The sequence below is a fragment of the Mobula hypostoma genome, chromosome 22 (genome assembly GCF_963921235.1).
Source record: "Mobula hypostoma chromosome 22, sMobHyp1.1, whole genome shotgun sequence".
NCBI lineage: Eukaryota > Metazoa > Chordata > Chondrichthyes > Myliobatiformes > Myliobatidae > Mobula > Mobula hypostoma.
This window is the reverse complement of record NC_086118.1, coordinates 48,832,612-48,860,210: the sequence shown is the minus strand read 5'-3', so window position 1 is coordinate 48,860,210 and position 27,599 is coordinate 48,832,612. Positions and strand designations below refer to the sequence as shown.

Below are 27,599 nucleotides of genomic sequence, written 5' to 3'. Positions count from 1 at the left end.
GTCTATGCCTTCCTGCCTGTCCTTTCGATACAAAGTATATCCTTTGATGTTAAGCTCCCAACTATGGCCTTCTTTCAGCCACGACTCAGTTTCTCCATATTTATTTGCCTTTTGCCAAACTGGATGAATATTTTTGATTTTACATTGCTGAATGATAATGTAATATAACAAAAAATGGAATTGCAGGCCAAAGGCAGGTAGAAATAAAGCACCAAACATAAAAATAAACTCACGGTTCAGATTCAGTAGTGTACTTCTCCACTGTATAAACAAAGTCATTCTGTAGAGCAATGAGGTAGCTGACTAATGCAGTAGAGCACAAACCAAGACCTTGTCGTCGGGGAAGGAGAACTTCAAGCTGACAGTTTAGCATGTCCAAATCTAAATCACAATAGTCTTTAGGAATCTTAATTTCACCTGTAATTTATAATTTACAACAAATAATTTCATCACAACTAGAAGTGAAAATCTTCAAACATATACATTGTAGTTTTGTATTTTTTAGATGTTATTCGCAATTTCATTCCAGTATTATCTACCTCAGGAGCTAACCCACTTTATTAGTGTACACTGCTTCAACTACATGATGTGGTGCCTCATTTATGAATTACAAACAAGTACAAATTATAAAATTACACTTATTATTTCTGTACTTCCTTTTATACATCTAATGGAAAAATGTAACTTAGCTTTAAAAAATACTTTAAGGTTTTTACAAATGTTTCAGACTGTTTTATGTATTTAAGCATCATTGGATAGATTTTTTTGGAAAAGTTTTTGAATGCCACAGGATCATTCAGAATATTTTGGATTTCTGACAGATGCCACAGAGTAAGGGGCTATTGATCAGTCTGCTCTCAGAGATTTTTCTTTCACCTCCTTGCAGAGACGGTTTGTTTAGCTACTCCATATCTCAGCTTCCTGCAGATTAGTCCCACTAGTATCTGATGTGCACCTTGGGATGACTGCATCGTGTAGGTTTGAATACCTCCTTTGAAGTTCAGCACAAGTGGCTCACCACTGATCAAAAACTTTATCCTGATTAACACACAAAAAGCTGGAGGAACTCTGCAAGTCAGGCAACATCTATGGAAAGGAGTAAAAGGTCAATGTTTCATGCTGGGGCCCTTCATCAAAACTCATCAGTGTTCTACTCTGATATTCTGTGTAGGAATGGAGACACAAGAGACTGCAAGTGATAGTATCTGGAGAGGAAAATGAGCAGCTGGAGCAACTCAGAGGGTCAGGGAGCACCTGTGGAGAGAAATGGACAGTCGACCTTTCGAGTTGAAACTCTTTATCTGGACTGAAAGAGTAGAGGTAAGACAAGCCAGTGTACAGAGGTGAGAGGCAGGGATCAGGCAAAAGCTAGTAAGGAATAGGCAGTTCCAAGTGAGGAGGGGTTCACTGGCAGATAGAGTTAGGTCAGAGTCACAGCGTCAAACAGAATGGAAACAGGTCCTACAGACCAATTGGCCCAGCTAACCAAGATTAAACTTGGATCAGCCAGATGAAATGGCGGATCAGTCTCAATGGGCCAAATGGTCTAATTCTACTCCTATATTGAACTGAATTGACTTTATTTCTTACATCCTTCACATACATGAGGAGTAAGAATCTTTACATTACGTCTCCCTCTGAATGTGCAATCATAGTAATTTATAATAATTTATAATAAATAGACCAGTCAATGTAATACAGAGTACACTCAAATCAGCATGAGTTCATCAGTCTGATGGCCTGGTGGAAGAAGCTGTCCCGGAGCTTGTTGGTCCTGGCTTTCAAGCTGCAGTACCGCTTTCTGGATGGCAGCAGCTGGAATAGATTGTGGTTGGGATGGCTTGGGTCCCCAATAATCCTACGGGCCCTTTTTACACACCTGTCCTTGTAAATGTCCTGAATCATGGGAAGTTCATAACTGTCCCACCGCTGGGACGCTGGGCTGTTCACACCACTCTCTGCAGAGTCCTGTGATTAAGGGAGGTACAGTTCCCATCCCAGGCAGTGATGCAGCCAGATAGGATACTCTCAATTGTGCCCCTGTGGAAAGTTCTTAGGATTTCGGGGCCTATACCAAATCTCCTCAACCATTTGAGGTGAAAGAGGTGCTGTTGTGCCTTTTTCACTACACAGCAGATGTTCACAGACCACGTGAGGTCCTCAGTCATGTGGATGCCGAGGAACTTGAAGCTGTTTACCCTCTCAACCCCAGATACATTGATGTCAATAGGGGTTAGCCCATCTCCATTCCTCCTGTAATCCACAACCAGCTCCTTTGTTTTTGCAACATTGAGGAAGAGGTTGTTTTCTTGACACCACTGTGTCAGAGCGATGACTTCTTCCCTGTAGGCCACCTCTATCTTGTCTGAGATAAGGGCAATCAATGTAGTGTCGTTGGCAAATTTAATTAGCAGATTGGAATTGTGGGTGGCAATACAGTCATGGGTATACAGGAGTAAAGGAGGGGACTCAGTACGCAGCCCTGAGGGGCTCCTGTATTGAGAGTCAGAGGGTTGGAGGTGAGGGAACCCACTCTTAAAACCTGCTGGCCATCTGATAGGAAGTCCAGGATCCAGCTGCAAAAGGCAAGGTCAAGGCCGAGGTCTCTGAGCTTCTTGTTGAGTCTGGATGGACCCATGGCTGAACTGTAGTCCAAGAACAGCATTCTCACATAAGCATCCTTGTTCTCCAGATGTGTAAGGACAGCACGTGGAGCAGTGGCTATTGCGTCATCTGTCGATCAGTTGTACCGGTAGGTGAACTGTAGGGGGCCCAGTTTGGGTGGTAGCAAGCTGCAGGTGTAATCCTTGACCAGCCTCTCAAAGCATTTACACCTTACGGTCTAAGATGCCTGTTCAAGTAGTCCCATTTGGCTGCATTTGACCCATATCCTTCTAAACCTTTGCTTTCCATATAATTGCCCAAGTGTTCTTAAATGTTGTAATTGTACCTGCCTCAACCTCTTCCCCGGCAGGTCATTCCATATAAAGATCATTCTCCGGGTCAGAAAGCTGCCTTCAGGATCCAATTAAATCTCTCCCTTCTCACCTTAAACCTATGTCCACTAGTCCTTCATTACTCAACCCTGCAAAAAAGACAGTCCATATACACCTTATCATGATTTTGTACACATCTATAAGATCACACTACGATAATGAATAAGGTCCCAACCTACTCAACTTCTCTCTATAGCTCAGTGCAGGCAACATCCTCGTAAATCTTTTCTCCACTTTTTCTAGTTTCATGGTAGCAGAGTAACCAAAACAGAACACAATATTCCAAATGTGGCTCTACCAACATCTTGTACAACTACACCCAAAAACTATTGGATATAGACTTAAGGTGAGAAGGGAGAGACTTATTAGGATCCTGAAGGCATCCTTCTGAGTGATGAAGGCAGCGTACCAAAGCTTTCCTCTGTTTAACTATTATGCCACTTTCGAAGAACCTCATATGGAGGGAGGAGAAGATGGCGGCGCCACACAGCTTGCAGCGGCCACTCCACTGAATGATATCTATTATCTGTCAAGTAGGGTGCCGTGCACAAAACTGATTTGATGGAGACAGACGTGAGAGCACGGAGGAACATCTGGTGAAACTTCTGAAATGCCTGTTTCGCTGCCGCTGCTACTATGTGATCCAGAATCTCTGGAGAGGAAGGCCCCGAGTCCTTGGCTTTGCTTGTTGCTCGGCGGCCGGGGTGGGGTCGAAGTGCTCGGCAGAGATGGTGCTCGGTGTCGGAGGCTCGAAGTTTTCAGATGGACTCAGAGTCAGCTGTGATCGGGTGCTTCCAATGGTGCTGCATCGGCAAGTTTGTGGCGCTTGGAGGTTCATGGCAGGGAGAGTTTCTCCCTTCTACTGTCTGTGTGAGATGATGGGGCTATCAGAACTTGAGACTTTTTTTTTACCGTGCCCATGGTCTTCTCTTTATCAAATTACAGTATTGCTTTGCACTGTTGTAACTGTATGTTATAATTATGTGGTTTGTCAGTTTTAGTCGTGGTTTTTGTGTTTCCATAATATCTTTCTGGAGGAACATTGTATCATTTTTTAATGCATGCATTTCTAAATGACAATAAACGAGGACTGACTGTCCTCATAATCTAATTTATACTTCCACGTCCCTCTGCTCTGCAACACTCCCAGGGTCCTACTGTTCATTGTGAAAATCCCATCTTCATTTGTCTTCCAAAAAATCTAATACCTTGCACTTACCTGAATTAAACTTCACTTACCATTCCTTAGTCTACTTACTGATTCATTCTTATTCAAAGCAAAAATTAGTAGGAGACAGAGGATTGGGAAGTTTTTAAAAACCTACAGAGAGTAACTAAGAGAATCATTAGAATGGAAAGGTGAAATATGAAAGCAAGCCAGCAAATAATATCAAAGTGGGTAGTGAAAGCTTTTTCAAGTATGTAAAAAAACATGTAAAAAGTATGTATGAAAAGAGGATGCTGTCCAAGTTGCATGAAAGAGAGGATCTGGATGGATCAGGAGAGAGAAAGGGACAGGTGGGGTGGAGATAACCTGAAACTGCTTATTCAGTGTTTTATGCCATTGGGATAGAGACCATACAGGCAGAATACGAGATGTTCTTTTATTTTGTACTTGGTCTTACTCTAGCAGCATAGGAAGCTGAGGACAGGCTTGTGTGGGAATGGGAAGGGGAATCAAATTGGCTTGGAACCAGGAGCTCCAGATAGCCATGATGGTCAGTGTGCGCAGATGCTTTGCAAAGCAGTCACCAAGTCTGTGCTTGGTCTCACTGATGTACAAGTAGACGAGGCCATGCTGAGAGCTTCAAATGTAACAGACAAGTGTAACATGCTGTAGGGTTTCACTGCTGTGTAACATGCTCCAAGGTTTCACTGATAATGTAATGGTTTCTCTGTAGCAGCATTGTTTGGGTTATGACTAGAGATAACGGGCTTTGGAATGCTGTTGCTCTTACTTGAGAGTCTGGAAGAGATTTTCGCAGTCTTTTGCCGGGGGTAGATGAGGTGAGAAGACGCAAATGGAGAGAGTTGATAGACCACCGGAAGAGTGGACTTGGAGCGAGGGTCCGAAGGGCAGCGACGATCGGAGGAGGTCGATTGGCTTAACAGTGAGTTCCAACACTGCGCAACAGACTGTTTAATAAGATTGGCCCCTTTTTTCCTTTTTTTTCCATTTCTTTACTAACCATATAGTTAAAGTAAGAATTATAAAGCTTAATTGTTTAATTGCATATTGCGTACTGTTTGTTATTTCGGGGTACTGATTTGTAACAGGGGACACATCGTGCAGCATCCACCCAAATGAGATTTCTTAAGTTTGGATGGGCCAGGTGCTATCACCCCCTATATTAAGCCGCTAACCGAAGCGAGAGTTACAATTGTGGAGGTTACATCCGGGATTCATTCCATTGGACACTGTTAAGTACTGTTGAAGTTGCGATAGTGGGCGGAGGGTTGATAAAATGGCTGGTGCAGCTCTTGTTTTAATGCAGACCAGCACTGAGGTAGAGGAGATTTCAAAGACAGGGTTCTCTCGTTTCTGAGGAGTGAGGGGAAAGAGTGGTCGGATTTGGAATGTCTAATTAGTCCACGTCCCCAGGTGAAGAGTGAGAATTCTGAGTCAGTATCCGCCCTTACTTCTCTGGCGAATAAATGGAAAAATCAGATTCAAAGTCCCAGCTATGGCAGGCTCCGCCTATTCTCTGGAATAAAGCCCACTCCTAAAGGGGAGGAAGAGTATGAGACTTGGGCAGAGCAGACCTCTCAGTTGTTAGATGAGTGGCAGTGCCCTGATGATGAAAAGCAACAGAGATTGGTTGAACACGAGGAATTCTGCAGATGCTGGAAATTCAAGCAACACACATCAGTAAGTTGCTGGTGAATGCAGCAGGCCAGGCGGCATCTCTAGGAAGAGGTACAGTCGACGTTTTGGGCCAAGACCCTTCGTCAGGACTAACTGAAGGAAGAGCTAGTAAGAGATTTGAAAGTGGGAGGGGGAGGGGGAGATCCGAAATGATAGGAGAAGACAGGAGGGGGAGGGATGGAGCCAAGAGCTGGACAGGTGATTGGCAAAAGGGATATGAGAGGATCATGGGACAGGAGGCCCGGGGAGAAGAAAAAGGGGGAGGGGGGGGAAAACCCAGAGGATGGGCAAGGAGTATAGTCAGAGGGACAGAGGGAGAAAAAGGAGAGAGAGAGAAAAAATGTGTGTATATAAATAAATAACGGATGGGGTACGAGGGGGAGGTGGGGCATTAGCGGAAGTTAGAGAAGTCAATGTTCATGCTGTCAGGTTGGAGGCTACCCAGACGGAATATAAGGTGTTGTTCCTCCAACCTGAGTGTGGCTTCATCTTTACAGTAGAGGAGGCCATGGATAGACATATCAGAATGGGAATGGGATGTGGAATTAAAATGTGCGGCCACTGGCAGACAGAGCGTAGGTGTTCAGCAAAACGATCTCCCAGTCTGCGTCGGGTCTTGCCAATATATAGAAGGCCACATTGGGAGCACCGAAATGAAGTCACCCCAGCCGACTCACAGGTGAAGTGTCGCCTCACCTGGAAGGACTGTCTGGGGCCCTGAATGGTGTTAAGGGAAGAAGTGCAAGGGCACGTGTAGCACTTGTTCCACTTACAAGGATAAGTGCCAGGAGGGAGATCACTGGGGAGGGATGGGGGGGATGAATGGACAAGGGAGTCACGTAGGGAGCGATCCCTGCAGAAAGTGGGGGGGGGGAGGGAAAGATGTGCTTAGTGGTGGGATCCCGTTGGAGGTGGTGGAAGTTAAGGAGAATAATATGTTGGACCCAGAGGCTGGTGGGGTGGTAGGTGAGGACCAGGGGAACCCTATTCCAAGTGGGGTTGCGGGAGGATGGAGTGAGAGCAGATGTGCGTGAAATGGGGAAGATGCATTTGAGAGCAGAGTTGATGGTGGAGGAAGGGAAGCCCCTTTCTTTAAAAAAGGAGGACATCTCCCTTGTCCTGGAATGAAAAGCCTCATCCTGAGAGCAGGTGCGGCGGAGGTGGAGGAATTGCGAGAAGGGGATGGCAGTTTTGCAAGAGACAGAGTGAGAAGAGGAATAGTCAAGATAGCTGTGAGAGTCAGTAGGCTTATAGTAGACATCAGTAGATAAGCTGTCTCCAGAGATAGAGACAGAAAGATCTAGAAAGGGGAGGGAGGTGTCGGAAATGGACCAGGTAAACTTGAGGGCAGGGTGAAAGTTGGAGGCAAAGTTAATGAAGTCAACGAGCTCAGCATGCCTGCAGAGATTGGTTGAAAGTTTGAATGGGCGGGCTGCTGACATTGTGAAAGTTGTCAGGTTGCAATCTCCTGTAGCGACAGCTGTCAATTATCTGCAAGCACTGGACAATGCTTTTGGCCTGACTGGAAGGCCAAATCGAGCTCACGGTGCGGTTTCAGAACATGCGTCAGGAGCAGGGGGAGAAGCTTTCTGTTTTTATTTTTCCGCTAGAGAGGCAGTTAGATTGCTCACGGCGCAGAGGGGTCATTCAGGCGGCTGAGGTGGATCAGTTAAGAATGGACCAGATAGCCAGGGGCTCCCAGTCCCATGACCTAATTGCTCGGGGTCTCTGATAGTCTCGTAAGAGACGCTCCCCCCTTCATCTTTTGTTGAGCTGATCAGACAGAGTGACTCCTACTGTGTTGGAGAGCTATGTCACTGCCTTTTACACATGAATTGGGCTTTGTGTTTTGCAGGACCTGTTGGCGAATTATCTCAATGTCATGAGGACATGACTAAATTTGGTGGGGGGGGGGTGGGGAAGAGTGTAACATGCTGTGGGGTTTCACTGCTGTATAAGATTGGACCCTTTTTTTCCCCATTTCTTTACTAACCATATAGTCAAAGTAAGAATTATGAAGCTTAATCGTTTAATCACATATTGTGTACTGTTTGTTATTTCGGGGTACTGATTTGTAATAGGGGACACATCGCGCAGCATCCACCCAAATGAGATTTCGTAAGTTTGGCCGGGCCGGGGGCTATCACCCCCTATATTAAGCTGCTAGCCAAAGCGAGAGTTACACAAGCTTGGAGGAGGTGCATGTAATCCACTATCTTACTATGTAGAATTATTTACTTCCTATCAGAGAATTTAGCAATGATTTAATAGATCCGGTGATACAAATAGCTTAAAATACATTTTGGATTTACTGTATCTATTAAGTAAATAACAAGTAACACTTACCATCAGTAACAAGGAATTTTCGAAGCTGGTTCCATACATTAAGGAAGCATGAGATTCGAGATTTAAATGTATTCTTTATTGGTTCTAAAGATATGAAAGCATATCTGGGCTTAACATCAAATAAACTTTATCCCCACCAAAAAAAAATCTGACCACACACTATGAAAAATACTTACCAGCACTGAAGTTCTGAAGAAAATCATGAACAAATTGCTTAGGTACTTCCGTTGCATTCTGAAATAGTTTCATCAAGTCATACTGAAGTGCCAGTAATTCTGGCAGGTACTTCACCAGCCTTAACTGTGCTTCCTACAGATCAGGAGATGATTAACAGATTACTGAAGTGCCAAGGAACACAGTCATGCTACAACCTGTATCACTAAGTTACAGCTCATGCAAAAAATAATTGTAACCAATAACAATATGAGCAGAGATGCCTTGATGAAATGACAATACTAAGCAGCATTTAGAAACATAGAAAATCTACAGCACAATACAGGCCCTTCGGCCCACAAAGTTGTGCCAAACATGTCCCTACCTTAGAAGTTACTAGACTTCCCCATAGCCTTCTATTTTTCTAAGCTCCATGTACCTATCCAGAAGTCTCTTAAAAGACCCTATCGTATCTGCCTCCACCACTGTTGCCGGCAGCCCATTCCATGCACTCCTCTGAGTAAAAAACTTACCCCTGACATCACCTCTGTACCACTTCTCAGCACCTTAAACCTGTGTCCTTTTGTGGCAACCATTTCAGCCCTGGAAAAAAGCCTCTGACTATCCACGCGATCAATGCCTCTCATCATCTTATACACCTCTACCGGGTCACCTCTCATCCTCCGTTGCTCCAAGGAGAAAAGGCCGAGTTCACTCAACCTGTTTTCATAAGGCATGCTTCCCAATCCAGGCAACATCCTTGTAAGTCTCCTCTGCACCCTTTCTATGGCTTCCACATCCTTTCTGTAGTGAGGCGACCAGAACTGAGCACATTACTCCAAGTGGGGTCTGACCAGGGTCCTATATAGCTGCAACATTACCTCTTGGCTCCTAAATTCAATTCCACAATTAATGAAGGCCAATACACCGTATGCCTTCTTAACCACAGCGTCAACCTGCGCAGCTGCTTTGAGCGTCCTATGGACTCGGACCCCAAGATCCCTCTGATCCTTCACACTGCCAAGAGTCTTACCATTAATACGATATTCTGCCATCATATTTGACCTACCAAAATGAACCGCTTCACACTTATCTGGGTTGAACTCTATCTGCCACTTCTCAGCCCAGTTTTGCATCCTATCAATGTCCTGCTATAACCTCTGACAGCCCTCCACACTATCCACAACACCTCCAATCTTAGTGCCATCAGTAATCTTACTAACTCATCCCTCCACTTCCTCATCCAGGTCATTTATAAAAATCACAAAGAGTAAGGGTCCCAGAACAGATCCCTGAGGCACACCACTGGTCATTTGTGGGGAAAGAGAAAGAAAGAGGGAAAAGAGAAATAACAAACATTTAACATTGATACACTTCCATCAGATGAAAAGTGATCAACCTTAAATGTCAACTATGATCCCCTCTCCACAGTTGCTGGCGGACTTGCTATTTCCAGTATTTTACTTTGGATAATGAACTGAGAACAGTGACAAGAGTATTTGAATTATGCTCTCTTGTACAAAAACCATAAATCTTATTAAAATCCATATACTCTAGTTTTGTTAAAATTTATATTTATTTCTTAGGATCTGGATATCGCTGGCAAAGCTAGCAACTATTGCTCATCCCTTTTCCCCCGTGTAAATTCCAATGAAGATGTTGTTACAGTGCTGCCACATAGGGATTTTTCAGATTTAAGCTTAGTTGCAACAAAAATTGGCAACACCTTTCCAAGACAGAACACTGTCTTTGACTGAGGGGGAAACCTGCAGGCAGGGGCTTTGCCATGTAATTGAAGCATTTGACCTTCATTATGATAGAGATCGTGGGTTTTGGAGGTGTGGTTGGAGTAGCCACGAGGAGTAACCTCAGTGCATTTTGAAGCCCCGTGTCAATATATGAGAGAATGCCTGACTTGTGATTTTGTAGATGGTGAAAAGGCTTTATGTTGTCAGAAGGTGAATCACTCATTGCTGGCTGCACAGCCTTTGATCTGCTCTTATAGCCACAGCATCAATGAGACAGGTCTGGTTGAGTTTCTGGGCAATGGAGGTTTCTCAGGGTTTTGATGGTACAGGATTCAGCAAAGACAATATTAATCAGTATCAGTTCTCTCCCTGGCATTTTTGTGCTGTGAAGCTTACTTGCTACTTCTCTGCCCATGCCTGAATATTTCCCAGTTTTTATTGCTTGCAGGGATGGACAGTTTTGTTTACTCAATAGCTGCTAATGGAATTGAACATTGTGATATTGGACAATCGGAACATATAATCGAAGGACAGTCACTGAACGCTGGATCAGCCTAGAGCTCTGGTCTATGGAACATCCCCACTGATGTCCTGGGGCTCGTGACCTCAAAGATTTTCTTTTACTCACTAATGCTGAGATTGAAAACTCCTCATATGTTCAAGAAATAATATTTAGCTTAAGTACAGAAGTTAACTAAATAAATCATACCTTGTGTAGAAATCTCTGCAGGATGGGTACATCATCCTTTTCTCCCAGTACGTGTCTCAAATACTCAATGGACATTCTCTTTCTACAAGTCCATATAGTAGAGCAGTGCAAAGCATTCTCTTTAGGTAGCTTAAGGATGGTTTGGGGGTCATCGTAAACAATTTTTACAATAGGATCTGAACATATTCTTTCATCCTGACTTATTTGCCTGTTGGCATCCTCATGCTTCCTGTCCAGATTCTGTTAAAATAACGTTCACAGGTAAATTTATGATGTCTTGATTAATTCATCACAATTTATAACTACATCTATGCACGTTTCCATGTAACACTTTTAAAAATATTTCCAAGAAGAGAGGAATGAAAACAGAACAAAAAGAATGTGTAGTCACGTGATGGTTTGGTAGTGCTCCAAACTGCTTTCCTGTTAATAAACTTCTTTTAAATAGTGTCATTTTTATTGGATGTAAACTTTATTGATTAAGTATCAGAATGTCTGCAGTTAATGACTGACCTTAGTGGATTTTTATTTTAAAATATCCTTGAACTAATCAGCTGATAGAATTTTTCACAACCTTTCCTTGAACATTCCACTATAAAAGAGCAATTAAACTACTTTTGGCCTTGCCTGGTGTTAGGATACAAGAATTCAACTTGTGGTTCTTAAAGTGGGTATTTAAGCAGCAGAATAACAAATCATGCACTTTGTGTCATAGTTTGAAAATATCAAATTTTTCATTATAATAACATAAAAATAGCTGCCTTTGATTGAATTAATAATCTCGACTCAGACACTACAATCCCTCCCTATGCTACCTCCCAGAGCTAGACTACAATACTACTTACGGCTTTATTTTCCCAGTCAGGTCAAAAACCAGTAAAAAATAAATAAGTTTTTGAAATATTGACCAATAATGTATTTAGTGAGAGGAAAAATAAAATATTAACAGAATAGACATCTTTGAAGAATTAAAGTGCTTGGTCCACATTTGCTTATATGGAAAATCCACTGATCTTCATTTTCAGTTAAGCTTCTGTTAAGAGAACCCTTTTAAATTTATTTTTCAATATACAAACACATGCTCATGGTGCTATTGTTAAGTAACTTTGTAAAAATACTTTAAAATTTCTTTCTTGTGGTCACTTTTCAATTTCACGTCTCAGCTTCATCCACTTCCTCACCGCAGCATTGTCTTATTTATCATTATCTTTGCTGTGAAAGCACCACCACGATTAAAATAGATTTACCACTTTAAGAACAGATATAATTTTATTGAACGAGAGCCTCTTCCTAAAGGTTTCTTGTCATTAGTAAATGATAGGTGACTATTAATATATACTTTTCCCGTTTAAACTGAGTTCTAAAACAGTTTGGATGTACCGATTCACAAGTATTGAAGCCATCTGTATTTAAATAACACACACAAAATTTATTGAGTTACGCCTTAGGATCAGAACACAATATCCTTTGTGAAGCTGAGAAAAGAAGCAGCATCCAGATTGCTGGCACACTTATTACCGCACTAAATCCTGTGAAGCGAAAGTGTATTGATTCAATCATATAACCAAAAAAACAGACAACACAGTTGGTAAACATATAAAATAATTTTAATGCGAATAAGCCCACCCACCTACCTTCCCCCTCACCTGGTTTCACCGATCACCATCTAGCTTATACTCCTCTCCCACTCCCAGCATCCTGGCTTCTACCCCCTTCTTTTCCAGTCCTAATGAGGTGTCTTGGCCCAAAACATTGGCTCTTTATTAGTCTCCATTGATGCTGCCTGACCTGCTGAGTTCCTCCAGTATTTTGTGTGTGTTACTCTGGATTTCCAGTATCTGCAGAATCTCTTGTGTTTATGAGAATAACAGTCATCAAATGCTGGGGTTTTCAGACCTGGTCAAATGTCAGCAAATAAAGGTGAATAATTTATTGAATTTGATTTTTTTTAAAAAGTAGAACTACTACTGAGCAGTGAGCTTGTATGTCCAGGTTGTCCAGTAGTTTTAAATATGGCTGCAATATTCTGTTTCAAATAATTTTGTATAGTTTATACTTTCAATGGCATATTATTGAAACATTAGTCTAATAAATCCAAACAGAAAGAAATTAAATCTCACCTCCACTGCAGGAGTTATCATTTCTTTTGAAATGAAGATCTCCCATTTATTTCTTTCCTGTTTACTGGAGAGGTTTGTCGATGTAAATGAATGGACTAGAATTTGAACATGAAGAAAACAGAGAATTTCAGAGGCAGAGATAAAAATGCAATTTGAAATACTCGTTAACCTTACTTTGCTCCTTTACTTGAAAGCAAATACATACACTGTTTTTGTTTAATAAGTTGGCTAAGAATGAGATGAACAACTACGGCAGTTTCATCAGTATTTTTTGCCAGTGATTTCCCCAGTTGTTCTATGTCTTTTTGGATATGACTCCAGAGAAAGTTCCTTGGATCTTGAACACGTGGTTGTATCATATCTTCAATTGACTATGGAGAAGAATGTAGTACAAGTTTTATTCTGGTTTGTTAATGAAAAAAACATATCTACATTTTAAAGTAATCTAGCAATTTCAGAACAAGTTAAGGCGATACACTGTTTAGAAACCTTTGCAATCTACTTCTACTTGTGCATCAGTTGGTATTGTCCCATGTTAAAAGAAAAATACACACAAGCTACATATTGTCTTTTTTTTTTATTAAAGAGTTGCCAAGTTGAAACTAGCATCTAGAATTTCGAGGAGGAACTTAATGTACATTAAATTCAGTACATTAGACTGTACTCTCCATTTTCATTTTCAGTCCTGATTTGATTTTCATTAATCTACGTAGAGTATATTTTTCATGGATGCACCGTTACCAGTCTTCAAAGATCATGCATTTTCTCTGGTTTTCTGTAAAGTGGTCAGAATTTACAACACAAAAGTAATTAACTTCTGATTTACTTCAGCATATCCTTTACCATGTTCCATTTGTATCAATTTTGATACTCAAGCAGGCTTTCTCAAGAACAAAATTGGCTCTAGTGTCTGTAACAACACTCTGATAATGGTGTTAAAGTAAGTTGCAGCAAGTAACGCATGACAATATAGATGTAACTGTGTAACTGATATGATGGATTACGTCAGACAGTATTAAATCAAACCAAAATACTGATAAATACCTTGGTATCCTCTAATGTTCCCACGAACATAGCCACATGTGTCATCAGACGCACAAGTAAAAATGATACTAAAGACATCTGTCTGTCAGGAGCCACAATTGCTTCTCTTTTGCTGGGATCACCTAGGATGTATCCTGATTGTGTTCTGTCCATCCTAAAAATCAGATAAATTCCCTTAATCATTTCACCATAAATACTGGGAATGTACAAAAATGCTTTAGATGGGAGAAAATATAGCCATTCTTTTACTTAGGTTAGCAAATTCCACTGCTGTCAGCACTAAATAGCTGGAATCAGCAACTCCTTATAATCAGTGGTTCAGAATTCCAGACTGTCTGATGCTCATATCTGCAAGCATCCCTAAAAAGATGCGTATTGATCATTGACTGTTAACTGAGTGGAAGTTTTTGAGTGAGCAGAGTATTTAACATCATTTAGGAAAATAAACGATCTACCATTATTTCTTAAAATAATTAACTGGAAGACAAACATTTAATGCCCATTTTTAATTTTCTTTCATAAGGTAGTGATTAAGTGCATTTGTAAACAGCTGCAGTCTCTGTGGTGAATGTACTCTCACAGTACTTTGCTTAATGATAGCATGCTCTTCAGAAAAAAACTTGCAAATGGTGGCTTTAGAATATACCTCCTGCTTTTCTGCTTCAACTAACTGCAGTTTTTGGAAAGCCTGGAGTAGACATCTTGACAGGATGCCTTGAGATCGATACAGTTGTACTGGATCATATATAATGATCAGTTTTTGGATTAAATATCATTACATGTTGAGAATATTATTTTATATCATGAAACCTCCAAACTTTAACATCTACTGTACCATTCAAAAATCAAGAGAAAGATTACAGAAGATATCCTCTCAAACACATTTACAAATTTAGAAAGAAACCATAGGATCCATAGAAAAACTACAGCACAGAAACAGGCCTTTTAGCCCTTCTTGGCTGTGCCTAGCTTACAAAGAACCAACTAAAATTAAATAGGGCTTCATCTTCAACCATCGATTGTCAATTTATAATTCTGGATGACTCAGTTTTTAACAGAATCTAGTGATCTCCCTCATTGGATAGTTTAAAACAGACACCAAGCTAATATTACAAGTTGAAACAAAATTATTGCATCCATTGCATTAAAGCATTGCTTATGTGTAACAGTTTGATTTAGGTAAGAATATTCTTATCTGATCAGCATGAAAATGTTCGTACGTATGAGCTCCAGTAAATCCATCAACTGGCCTGTGATCAACTCCTCCAATTTCAGTTTTGCATTCAGGACATAACGTTTTTTCCATAGGCAGACCACACTAGAAATAGAAACCATATAGAAATAGAAATCTGATTCACAGCCATACTTAACATAGTGAGTATTTATACTTTATTGTCACCAAACAATTGATACTAGAGTGTACAATCATCACATCGATATTTGATTCTGCACTTTGTGCTCCCTGGAATACAAATCAACAGTAAATATTGAAAATTTAAATTATAAATCATAAATAGAAAATAGAAGAGGGAATGTAAGGTAGTGCAAAAAAAAACCAAGAGGCAGGTCCGGATATTTGGAGGGTACGGTCCAGTTCCGGGTCAGGATACATTCAGCAGTTCATCACAGTTGGAAAGAAGCTGTTCCCAAATCTGGCCATACGAGTCTTCAAACTCCTGAGCCTTCTCCCGGAGGGAAGAGGGACAAAAAGTGTGTTGGCTGGGTGGGTCGTGTCCTTGATTATCCTGGCAGCACTGCTCCGACAGCGTGCTGTGTAAAGTGAGTACAAGGACGGAAGATTGGTTTGTGTGATGTGCTGGTCTTGGTTGATGTGCTTGTCTTGTGTGGTGTGCTGGTTTGTGTGATGTGTCTTGCTTTCATATGGCGCTGGTATCTGGCGACTCTGCACGTGCTCTCCCAAGCAAACTGCCCTCTACATTATCCTATACCCGAGTATTTAATATATTCGCCAGTTCAAAAAGAAATGCAGAAAAAGTAGAACAGATTTTACCTCTCCTACAATACAAGGATGTCCGTTTTTACATTCTGGGAAGAAAAACAAAGGTATTTGTTAATGATTGCTTAAAATTAAAGTATTTTAAAAGTATAACTGCACTCAAAGACTGAATTGGTTACTTACCATACCATCTAAATGACTGCAAACCGTTCCATCCCTTGGCTTCCATGATCATATCTTCAGGCATTGTTGGTAGGAATGCTTTCTAAATGTACATTGGAGAAAAAGGATTAAATCAGCAAGTGTCCTTTCAGCAAAGTTAAACATGGTTGTAATTTATATCCCTGTAAGGCGAATCTTTGCACCATGCTTCATTCTGCCCAGAACAAAATGCTTTGCACATGATAAATTAACTGGTAAAAGTGGACAGAAATCCTAAGAAATGCCTGCAGTGCTGGAAAGGAGTTCAAGATTTGGACCCTTCAGCTGTTCAATTTTTAGTATGCAGTTTAAAAGTCCGAGCCAAATCCCAAGACACATCACCAAATGCTTGATATGGAATTCATAAGAAATGGACATTGATAAAAGGAAAGGGAAATTAACATAAGGTTAAAAGGTCACCACAGGTTGGGAGACCCCAAATCTGTATAATGTGCACAATCTATATGTTTGTACCAATGGATTCAGCTTATACTGAATATATGATTAAGAACACAAGAAATTCTGCAAAATACTGGAAATCCAAAGCAAAATACACAAAATGCTGGAGGAACTCAGCACGTCAGGCAGCATCGATGGAAATGAATAAACAGTCAATGTTTCAGGCTGAGAATCTTCAGGAATGGGGAAGGCACCAGGTGGAGAGGGGGAAAGAGGGGAAGAAGGATAGCTGGAAGGTGATAGGTGATGCCAGGTGGGTGGGAAAGGCAGGCGATAAGGGAATCTGATAGGAGAGTAGAGTGGACCATAGGAAAAAGGGAAGGAGGAAGGGCATCAGGGTTGATAAGCAAGTGTGAAGTGGTGAGAGGCCAGTGTGGGGAATAGAAGACGAGAGGAGGAGGAAGGGTTTTTTTCAACCATAAGGAGAAATTGATATCAGGTTGGAGGCTACCCAGACGGAATACAAGGTGTTGCTCCTCCACCCTGAGAGTGGCCTCATTGTAGCACAACAGGAATGGACCAACAAGTTGGAATGGGAATGGGAATGGGAATGGGAATTGGAATTAAAATGTTGGGCTAGCAGGAACTTCCACTTTTGGCAGATGGAGCATGGAGCAGAGGCGCTCGACAAAGCAGTCCCCAATTTATGACCGGTTTCACCAATGTAGAGGAGGCTGCATTGGAAGCACTGGATGCAACAGAGGACTCAAGCAGGCTTGCAGGTGAAATGCTCCTTCACTTGCAAAGACTGTTGGGGGCCCTGAATAGAGGTGAGGGCAGAGGTGAATGGACAGGTGTAGCACTTTGGCCGCTTGCAGGAATAAGTGCTGTAAGGGACATTAGTGGGGATGGACTAATGAATAAGGGAATCACTGAGGGAGAGATCCCTGCTGAAAGCAGCGAGTAGAGCGGGAGGTAAAGATGTGCTTAGTGGTAGGATACCCTTGGAGATGGCAGAAGCTGTGAAGAATGATGTGTTGCATGGGGTCGTTGGTAAGGACAAGAGGAACTCTATCCCTGTTAAGGCAGTAGGAAGATGGGGTGTGTGCAGAGCTCCAGGAAATGGGGGAGATGCGGGTTAGGGCAGCATCAATGGCAGAAGGAAAAACGCGTTCTTTGAAGGAGGAGGACATCTCTGATGTCCTGGAAAGGAACGCCTCATCCTGGGAACAGATGTAGCAGAGATGAAGGAATTGAGATTCAAAGTACATTTGACTTCAAAGTATGCATGCAGTTATACAGCCCTGAGATCCATTTTCCCCGCAGACAGCCATGAAACAAAGAAAACCCATGGAACCTGTTCAAAGACAAACATCTATCTGACTAAACAAAGCTGAAGATGATGTCAGAAATGCACCGTGAATTTAAGAGCAGGGTGGAAGATGGAGACAAAGTTGATGAAATTGACAATTGACATGGGTGCAAGAAGCAGTACCAATGGAGTAGTTAGTGTTGTGGGGAAGATCTGGGGAGCATTACTGGGGAAGGCTTTGAACATGGACTGTTCTGTGTAGACGATGAAAAGGCTAGCATAGTTGGAGCCTAGCACCACACACAAAATGCTGGAGGAACTCAGCAGGCCAGGCAGCATCTATGGAAAAAAGTACAGTCGACGTTTCGGGCCACAACCCTTCAGCAGGACTGGAGATGCTGCCTGGCCTGCTGAGTTCCTCCTGCATTTTGTGTGTGTTGCTAGGATTTCCAACATCTGCAGAATTTCTCATAGTTGGAGCCCATGGCTACCCCTCAAGTCTAGAGAAAGTGGGAGGAAATTATGATTACAATTCAGAATTAGATTTAATATCACTGGCATACGTCATGAAATTTGTTTCCTGTAGATGTGAGCGCTACTGGACAATAGTCATTGAGGCAGCTCATGCTGCTCTTCTTGGGCTCTCTCAGCCAGGAATTATGACTCTCTCAGCCAGGAATCTGACAAGCATCAGTTCAGGGATAACAATTGTACAGCTAAACTATAACCTGGGGAATGATTCAGTTACTTGTACTTTGGTTTGTGTAGATTCTTGTCATTTTCACTTATTGTTTTACAGGACGGAAAAATCAAAATCATCACAGTTGTTGAATGCATTTTCCCCCAATTCCATACAGCACGGAATTGAAGGTGAGACTGCTTACCATCATCTTGCTATAGCTTTTAAGAGACAGAAAGTTTCCTGATACAAGATGATGTGCAACACAAGTGGATAGAGTACTAAAGGTACATGCACACATGCATTCATTGATCAGGGCACTGAGTACAAGAGTGAAGAAGTCTTGCTGGAGCTGTATAAAACTTTGATGGCGCATGGCCAAGTGGTTGAGGCGTTGGTCTAGTGATCTGAAGGTCGCTAGTTTGAGCCTCAGCTGAGGCAGCGTGTTGTGTCCTTGAGCAAGACACTTAACTACACATTGCTCTGCAACGACACTGGTGTCAAGCTGTATCTGCCCTAGTGCCCTTCCCTTGGACAACATCGGTGGAATGGAGAGGGGAGACTTGCAGCATGGGCAACTGTTTGTCTTCCATACAACCTTGCCCAGGCCTGCGCCCTGGAAACCTTCCAAGGCGCAAATCCATGGTCTCACAAGACTAAAGGATGCCTCTTGATTGATGTACGTTTGAAAGATTTTGTGCCATTCTGGTCACCCCACGAAAGGAAGAATGTACAGAAAGGGTGTAGAGGTTGTCCACTTGGATGTTGCCTGGATTAAAAAGTATTAGCTATTAGAAAAGGATCATTCAATGCAAAAAAAAAGTGTTAGAGGATGAGCAGAGACCTGATAAAGAGTTGTGAAAAAGTCAAATAAAAGTTATGGCAGGCATAGATAGTCATAGAATTTTTTTTTCCAGCATGGAAATTAAAAACTAGAGGGAATAGCTTTAAAAGGGGGACAGTTTAAAAGGTATGCAGGGTAAATATAGGTGCCTGGAATATGCTGTCAGGCTGGTGATGGTGCAGATACAATCATGTTTTTTTGAGGGGTATTTGGACAGGCACGTGGATATGCAGGAAATGGAGGGACATGGATCATGTGCAAGAATAGGAAAGGCCACAGAAAGTGCTGTTGCCCAGTCCATCTCCGGCAAAGCTCTCCCAAACCTTTGAGTATATCTACATGGACCACTGCCACAGGAAAACAACATCCATCATCAAAGACCCACCATACAGGCCATCCTTTTTTGCTACTACAATAGGAAAGGAGGGATGGAAGCGTTAGGTTCAGGAACAGTTACTAGTCCACAATCATCAAGCTCCTGAACTTCATTCACCACTATTTTGAACTGATTCTATGACCTACAAACTCACATTCAATGACTCTTCACAACTCATGCTCTCAGTATCATTTTTATTTGTACAATTTGTCTTCTTTTGCACTTTGGTTGTTTGAAAGCTTTTGCCTGCTTATGTACAGTTTTTAATAAAATTTAATCGTATTTTTTTTTCCCCTGTAAATAGCTGCAAGAAAATGAATCTCAATATGGTAATTTTGATAATAAATTTACTTTGAACAGATATGGAGGGCTGAGATATCATTCAACAGATATCATTCCTGTATTGTATTGTATTGGTTCTATATTCTACGAACAGCCAAAAGCATACAAGACTCTTTGCACATTCAGCCAATATTGCTACACTGATTATTCCAATTGAAACATTCATTCACTCATTTAAGGTAAGACAGGTATAACCTCTTGTTGCAGTAGTAGACAAAAGACTGCTATGCACATGAACTCTTTCATATTATTGACAATCACTTCATGGCAATACATAACTCACATGATCTGATTCACCAAAATCAACTAGCAGCACATTTCTTTGTTTTTGTGCTTCTATGTATCAGATAATGAATAGAATTGTAGCATATCAAATCAACCATTACTACCAACGGTGTGAAAATGATTTATAAGGGTGAAATGTTAGATTTTTATTTCTAAATACATCAGTAGATATTAAAGTGGCACAGCTGATTACGATAGCAAGAACTTGGATCTTAGAGATTTGGATCCAAAAATGATCTCAGGTTAATTCAGCACTGTTCAGGACAAATAGCCCAACATTCATCCTCTATGCATATCAAGGTGTGATCAGCACTTATGAAATCTGAGCTCAGGAAGATGGTGCCTCCAGGAAAGAAGTAGAAGTAGAGTACTGGGGAAAAAAAAAGACTAATTACAAACTAAGAATGTGAAAAGTCGGGAAACCCGATTAAGTTCATTTTGCTGTAAAGTTTTTCCTTCATAAAATACAAAATATTTTCCGTTGTATTCTAAAGATTCTCAGTAGTGTTTGTAACTGCAAGGACAATTTGCGTTGTGTCAAATGTAAGCGTTAGAATTCCAGAAAACAGATTATTTTCACTTTTAACAAACTAACCAAGTAAAAAAGATTTTGTGAAAATGATTGCTTGTTGAAGCATTAATTCAAACAATAAACAAACATACCACCATATCAGAAGGATGAAAAGATAGATTTTTCAGCGGAGTCAGGATTTTATCTTTCTGATAGAACAAGATGACAGCTGCTACGTGAATGAATATCTCCATTATTGTCTTCTGCAGCCTATTTAGCTCTGGATTGATCTCAAGTCCAGGAATTTCATTCTTGAGTAATCTAATGGCAAAGTTCTTGCACATGGCAGAGTCAAAAAGCTTTTCATTCTCTATGAACTTTTCAATAACATCAAATTGCTGAAAAACACAACAAATGAAATTCACTTGTGAAACTGAAAAATGGAACACTGTGTTAGTGAAAAAAAGCAAAATCCTAAGGAATAAAGACTGAATGACATTTTTAAATGTTCAGGAAATCCGAAATTGGCAACTGAAAACAGAAGCATGCATACTAACCTAATTTCTGATTTTAGCATTAAAATCAAAGTTATTTCACAAAACATACTTAAAATAAGAAGTATTCAGTTGCACAATGCTACATAATTCTAACTAAACAGAATGTAAATTAAAACTATATTTCTCCCTTCCATGCACCGTAATAGAAATTAGGAAACAACTTCTCTCAGCCTTTGGTAATATTTAAATCCTTTTCAATGACAAATGTAGTTAATTCCTATCAAGGCTTCATACTCAAAAGGCATCTTTTTTAAAAAAAATCTATTTCCTGCTCTTGCATAGAATTGATATGGTAGATCTGGCCGCCAGATAATACATTTCTTAATAACTATGACTGCAGCAGAAGGCCAATAACTCTAAAAACACTGTACAGAGTTTCTCAAAACACTCTTTCAGCAGTTCCTTATTTTAAAAAAACGGTCAGTGGCAACATCAGCCTTTAAGAGGCATTCCAAATTTTTCTTATAATAACAGCAGTGACCCAACTTTTTTTGAACTGTTATATATTGTGAAGATACTCTGAACAATTTCAATGGTAGGGATTTTTAGAGTTTTGGGAGAAAGAGGATGACGGAACAAAGATACATTTATAAATTAATGTGCAAGCTAGAAAGAGTCTTGAAGACAATGGTAGTCCCATGTACCCTTGGCCGTGTCCATCCAGATGTTCCCTCAACTGCATCAACCAACAACAGAATTTGAAAATATACAATCAGTTTTTATTAACTTTGATCATAAAGACCTGAAAATATTCCTTCTGAACAGGTCTGTCTTTTCACTGCATCATTTTGAATAAATGGTATACTGGAGTTCTTATTTTTATAGTTCAGACTATGCTAAAGTAACTTGTTTCAAAGTTGCTGGTGAACGCAGCAGGCCAAGCAGCATCTATAGGAAGAGGTGCAGTCGACGTTTCAGGCCGAGACCCTTCGTCAGGACTAACTGAAGGAAGAGTGAGTAAGGGATTTGAAGGCTGGAGGGGGAGGGGGAGATGCAAAATGATAGGAGAAGACAGGAGGGGGAGGGATAGAGCCGAGAGCTGGACAGGTGATAGGCAAAAGGGGATACGAGAGGATCATGGGACAGGAGGTCCGGGAAGAAAGACAAGGGGGGTTGACCCAGAGGATGGGCAAGAGGTATATTCAGAGGGACAGAGGGAGAAAAAGGAGAGTGAGAGAAAGAATGTGTGCATAAAAATGAGTAACAGATGGGGTACGAGGGAGAGGTGGGGCCTTAGCGGAAGTTAGAGAAGTCAATGTTCATGCAGAACATTGACTTCTCTAACTTCCGCTAAGGCCCCACCTCCCCCTCGTACCCCATCTGTTACTCATTTTTATGCACACATTCTTTCTCTCACTCTCCTTTTTCTCCCTCTGTCCCTCTGAATATACCTCTTGCCCATCCTCTGGGTCACCCCCCCCCGTGTCTTTCTTCCCGGACCTCCTGTCCCATGATCCTCTCGTATCCCCTTTTGCCTATCACCTGTCCAGCTCTCGGCTCTATCCCTCCCCCTCCTGTCTTCTCCTAACATTTTGCATCTCCCCCTCCCCCTTTCAAATCCCTTACTCACTCTTCCTTCAGTTAGTCCTGACGAAGGGTCTCGGCCTGAAACGTTGACTGCACCTCTTCCTATAGATGCTGCTTGACCTGCTGCGTTCACCAGCAACTTTGATGTATGTTGCTTGAATTTCCAGCATCTGCAGAATTCCTGTTGTTTAAAGTAACTTGTTTATGTTTTTAATTTAAAGATATAGCATAGCAACAGATGCTTCAGGTCTAATGAGCCCTTACCACTCAGTTACACCCATGTGACCAATTAGCCTATTGACCCGTATGTATATTTTGAATGTGGGAGGAAACCAGAGCACCCGGAGGAAACCCATATGTCATGGGGAGAATGCAGAAATACCTTAGACTACAGCAGGAACTGAACCCCGGACCCTGGGGCTGTAAAGCATTACACTAACCACTATACTACCAAATGTATTAGAACTCTGTCCCTTGCAGATATGGCATTGAACTCAGCCTAAAAAACTGAGGGCCAGAAGACTGATAAATAAATCTAAGCAGTTTGAAGTATATTTAAACTGGAATCAATTCCAATGAGCTAAACAACAAAACATTATTCTCAGAGAAAATGCAAAGATGTTGCACATTAATGTGTATTTCTGAAGATTATTAGTGTTTACTTCATATCCAGTTATGCTACACTGGAACTTGGATCAGTTACTACTTAGAAAGGTGGAGAACACATTCTCTTGCACTGATGTCTTTTGAGCGTAAACATCTATAAGTATCTTGGTTCAGGCATTGTACTGAATTATTTTTAGAAATTAATTTTTTCAAACTCATTATCCAGACTTACATCTTTGTTTGGATGGACACTAGGGTTGCTGGATGTGTATAGTAAGATGATTTCCCGGAATATTGCAAGGGTTATATAAATACCTTGCTCACTGGAGGAGCATCTGCAAACCTAGAGTAAAATTATTTTGGTTAGTGTTACATTAAATCAGAATATCCAATTACATATACAGCAGAAATAACCAATAAATAATTCATTTTTCACTGATCCTACTGATGCTGAGATATATCTGCACAGTGAACAGCCAGCAAAACCTCTACACCCCACCTCTATAGGCTCGCATTGTGCTCTTCACCCGTCACTGCTGTACCAGATCCTGGCACCTGGCTTTCTTACATTCAAATGCCTCCTCAATCCGGTCTCCCAAGGAACTGTCAGTTCTACCATGACCACCTGCTTCGAAGTTTTTGACGGAATGGCTTCAGAGATGATGATGCAATGAAGTCAGGGAACTTCAATTGCTCGTCAAGATACATTTTCAGTTGCCAGTCAGATGGCATGGCCAGCAAGCCTGCTGGTGGTCTGGTCTGAAGCTGTGGTTGGTCTCCAACTTTGACAAAAGCTATGGGTTGGCCGAGGTGCCTACTGTTGTTAACGGCCAAGGAGATCATTTCTGCCACTGTCTTCAGCACCTGGCCATAGTACCAGTGGTATCGGCCTTCTCTCAGGGCTTTTGGGCAACTGCTAAGGGTTCCAGGGTCCCTCTGCCAGGGCAGAGAGAATATGATGATGCCTCATTTTTCCCCAATCAAAAAGGTTTGGTGGACTGTGGAGGATGTCATACACAGCCTGGATCATGAATTTGATGTGCTGGGATTCTACCTGGCAGATGTTAGACCAGGAGATCTTCTGCTTCAGTGCACCCTCCCTCCTTGCCCAAAGCTCCCTGCTGCCCCATTCCTACTACCCTGGTGGTACACACTTCCTTGACAGCTGCTGGCACCTCTCCCTGGTCAAGCTTGTGTTTGTCCCTGCCCTGGGCCCTGTCGAAGTGGGTTGAAAGGAAACTGCCCAGCCCCACCTGATGAGAGGCCATTGTCCCCTCCAGATCCCCGTACCTCAGACGTGACTCAGCCGTCTCCACTGTGTCCTTGGCCTTCAAACATAGGAATGTAATAAATAGGAGGTGGCTATTCAGTTCCTTGGACCTTCTCTACCACTTAATGAGATCATAGCTGATCTAATCTTTAATCTCAAGTCAATTTCCTGCCCAATTCTGTTGTGATCCTAAAATCTACCGTACCTCGGCCCTGAATACCTTTAATAACCCCGATTCACAGATCTTTTAAGAAACATCAATCTAGATGTTTAACTTGACACTGTTCTCCCTTTTCAACATCCTTCCACCAAAGGATACACTGTACAACTATACATTGCATTATGCCATTTCTGAAGATGATTCTTCAGTGAAATCACATCTCATATTTGAAAATCCAGAGGGTACTGACCCATTCTGCTCAATCTTTTCTTATAGTACAACTCCCTAAACAGGAGTCAATTTAATGAAACTTTCCTGTAAAAACTCTCAGGCATGTATATGATTTCTTGACACTATATAAACTAAATAATATCCCAATATATGAAATTGCTCATTGACACCTAGTCTTTGACAGCATTGAACTCCAGATTTATGTGCTCTTAACTAGTTCACTTCAGTTTAATGTTAGTCAATTCTGTCCTTTTTAAAAAATATATATATTCTGGCTTGTACCTTTTGAGCTTCTTCAATGCTTTTAAGCTCACAATAAACAAATACTTTGGCAACTGCATCACGAAACATTTGATAATCTTTGCCACATGCAAGATAGCGATCAATTTGTCCAATATGATGTCTCTGAAAATCAAAAAAGATATTTTCTTGAATTTATGCAATAATTTTTCATTATACACTACTGAACACGAGTGCCGATCTATTATAAATTAGTTCGCGATTCTATACTGTAATTAAAGAAACTATAGTAGAATCTGTTCAAAGGATCAATTTCTGTATTTTTTCTCAGACAGTTCAAATTACCTGGACAAATTTCAAAAGCTGTGATAATAAGGAGGTTGGTGTAATCCTAATCCAAAAAATTACCTTTTCCTGTATAACAATGACAGATTTTCATATGGTGCAAGTTAATTAAAGAAAGAATGAGGTTTTGAATGATACTAATGTTTGTATGGTAATCTGTTTATGTTGAATCCACATCTGGAGAAATTCTCCCTTTTCGGCTAGATAAGCATTTTTTGTACTATCCAAAACTAGGATTTTTCAAAAGCAAAATCCTAAAAATGGAGTGAAATGGCTAAAAATATACTTCCAAGAGCACCATTTTAATTTTTTTTTAAATTATGTCATTCAATTTCACTTAACAGCTCTGGCCTTGGAAGGAATCAGTTTTAACTGTGGACACTCATTGTGGTCAGTAATAAATTACTATAAGAAAAAATAAAAAATGTATTCTTTTATAGATTTTTTTCCATGTTTTTTTTCTTTTTGTGCAATCCCCTTTTCTCTATGTTTTTTTCTATTTCAGATTTGTTTCTAATTCAATACATTTGCTTCTGTGGCATTCCTGCTGAAATCTCATTAGCTGAGAAAAAAGGACTACATTGGCTAATGATGATTAGAGTATTATATGTACCTCCTGAACAATTTCCTTGGGAAAGATCCATGCAAATTGGTCATCCTTCAAAAGCTCTTGGACAAAATCAATTCCATTCAAACAGAACAGCTTTCGCACAAGGTAAATCTTGAACCAATCATTTCCTCCATTAAGAATCATACACTTAATCCTTTGCAGGAAAGTTTCTTTTGCACGTACATATTTTGAATCCTCAGCTGGAAGTACAAATCAATAAAACATAAGGGTTAACTTGACTCATATCAAATGAGAATATATTTATGCCTACCAATTATTTTCATTCTTTATTACAGGTGTTAATAAGTAGAAAATTGCATTGTTATACACTGGACTAAACTTGATCAAGCATTTTTCACCATGTTTCATTGGCAAATTACCGCAGATGGCAGAGGCCTGAGAAAAAAGGCTAAAAATCTAAAAAATACTCAGATCAGGCAAAATCTGCACAAAGATCAATATCCCCTTTCCATAGGTTGCACACCTGCTGTTTTATTTCCAACATTTTCCTTTTTACAGTAGCAAATTATAATATCATGGCTGTCCGTTAGAACTGAGCTTATCCTGAATGAAATCAACGAAAGCTGGAGTAAACAGAAGTATACTTTGTCCAGCCCACAATTACAACTTTATTACTATTATTGCTTTGCTAACTGATAAAAAGTAACTAAGACTAAAGCTGCCAACATCCCATAATACTGCATTGTGGAGGTCTTTACTGATGGATTGATTTACTAATACAGCCCAGTTTGTAAACTTTCAGAATACTAACCAGCCAATTGAACACAAATTCAATTGCAATTTGTAATCTGTTGAGTACAGATCAAGTCAGAATAAAGATGTTCAAATGATTAAAGCTGAGGTTCTATACAAACACTACATTAATTTTAAAAGACAGTATTACCCAATGTGCCTTGTTTTTCAGAAAGAAGTTGGGAAACAACATCAAAACAGAAGCGAATTCTGGCAACAAACTGTAAGGTTTCTATTGTTGGCTTTTCACACTTGCGCTGAATGTGCATCTGAATGAATTCTCCCTCTTGAGCCAGGTAGCCAATCTTTTCCTGCACCGTGCACAACTGGGATTTTTCATACATAGAATCCTAAACATTGAGTAAAATAGATTATTAGTTAACATGTATGAAACTCTGACGATGAATTCATC

The 27,599-nt window shown here is 40.7% G+C and overlaps 1 protein-coding gene and 1 long non-coding RNA gene across 2 annotated transcripts in view; one reads left to right on the top strand and one right to left on the bottom strand.

Moving 5' to 3' along the window:
* rnf213a (ring finger protein 213a) overlaps positions 1-27,599 on the bottom strand; it is a 211,417-nt gene that overhangs the window by 15,703 nt on the left and 168,115 nt on the right. The window contains exons 47-61 of the mRNA XM_063030522.1: positions 27,339-27,537; positions 26,438-26,634; positions 25,522-25,644; positions 23,811-23,921; positions 21,041-21,286; positions 16,123-16,204; positions 15,994-16,028; positions 15,203-15,300; positions 13,983-14,136; positions 13,144-13,309; positions 12,939-13,033; positions 10,819-11,058; positions 8,385-8,517; positions 8,209-8,292; positions 234-417 (exon numbers count right to left, since the gene is read on the bottom strand). Coding sequence (XP_062886592.1) covers positions 234-417; positions 8,209-8,292; positions 8,385-8,517; positions 10,819-11,058; positions 12,939-13,033; positions 13,144-13,309; positions 13,983-14,136; positions 15,203-15,300; positions 15,994-16,028; positions 16,123-16,204; positions 21,041-21,286; positions 23,811-23,921; positions 25,522-25,644; positions 26,438-26,634; positions 27,339-27,537 — 2,147 coding nt within the window. The remainder of the gene's footprint in view (positions 1-233; positions 418-8,208; positions 8,293-8,384; positions 8,518-10,818; positions 11,059-12,938; positions 13,034-13,143; positions 13,310-13,982; positions 14,137-15,202; positions 15,301-15,993; positions 16,029-16,122; positions 16,205-21,040; positions 21,287-23,810; positions 23,922-25,521; positions 25,645-26,437; positions 26,635-27,338; positions 27,538-27,599) is intronic.
* On the top strand, positions 4,527-27,498 carry LOC134336375 (uncharacterized). The gene is made up of 4 exons (XR_010015782.1): positions 4,527-5,107; positions 18,651-18,721; positions 26,330-26,539; positions 27,360-27,498. It is a non-coding gene; the product is annotated as an uncharacterized LOC134336375 (long non-coding RNA).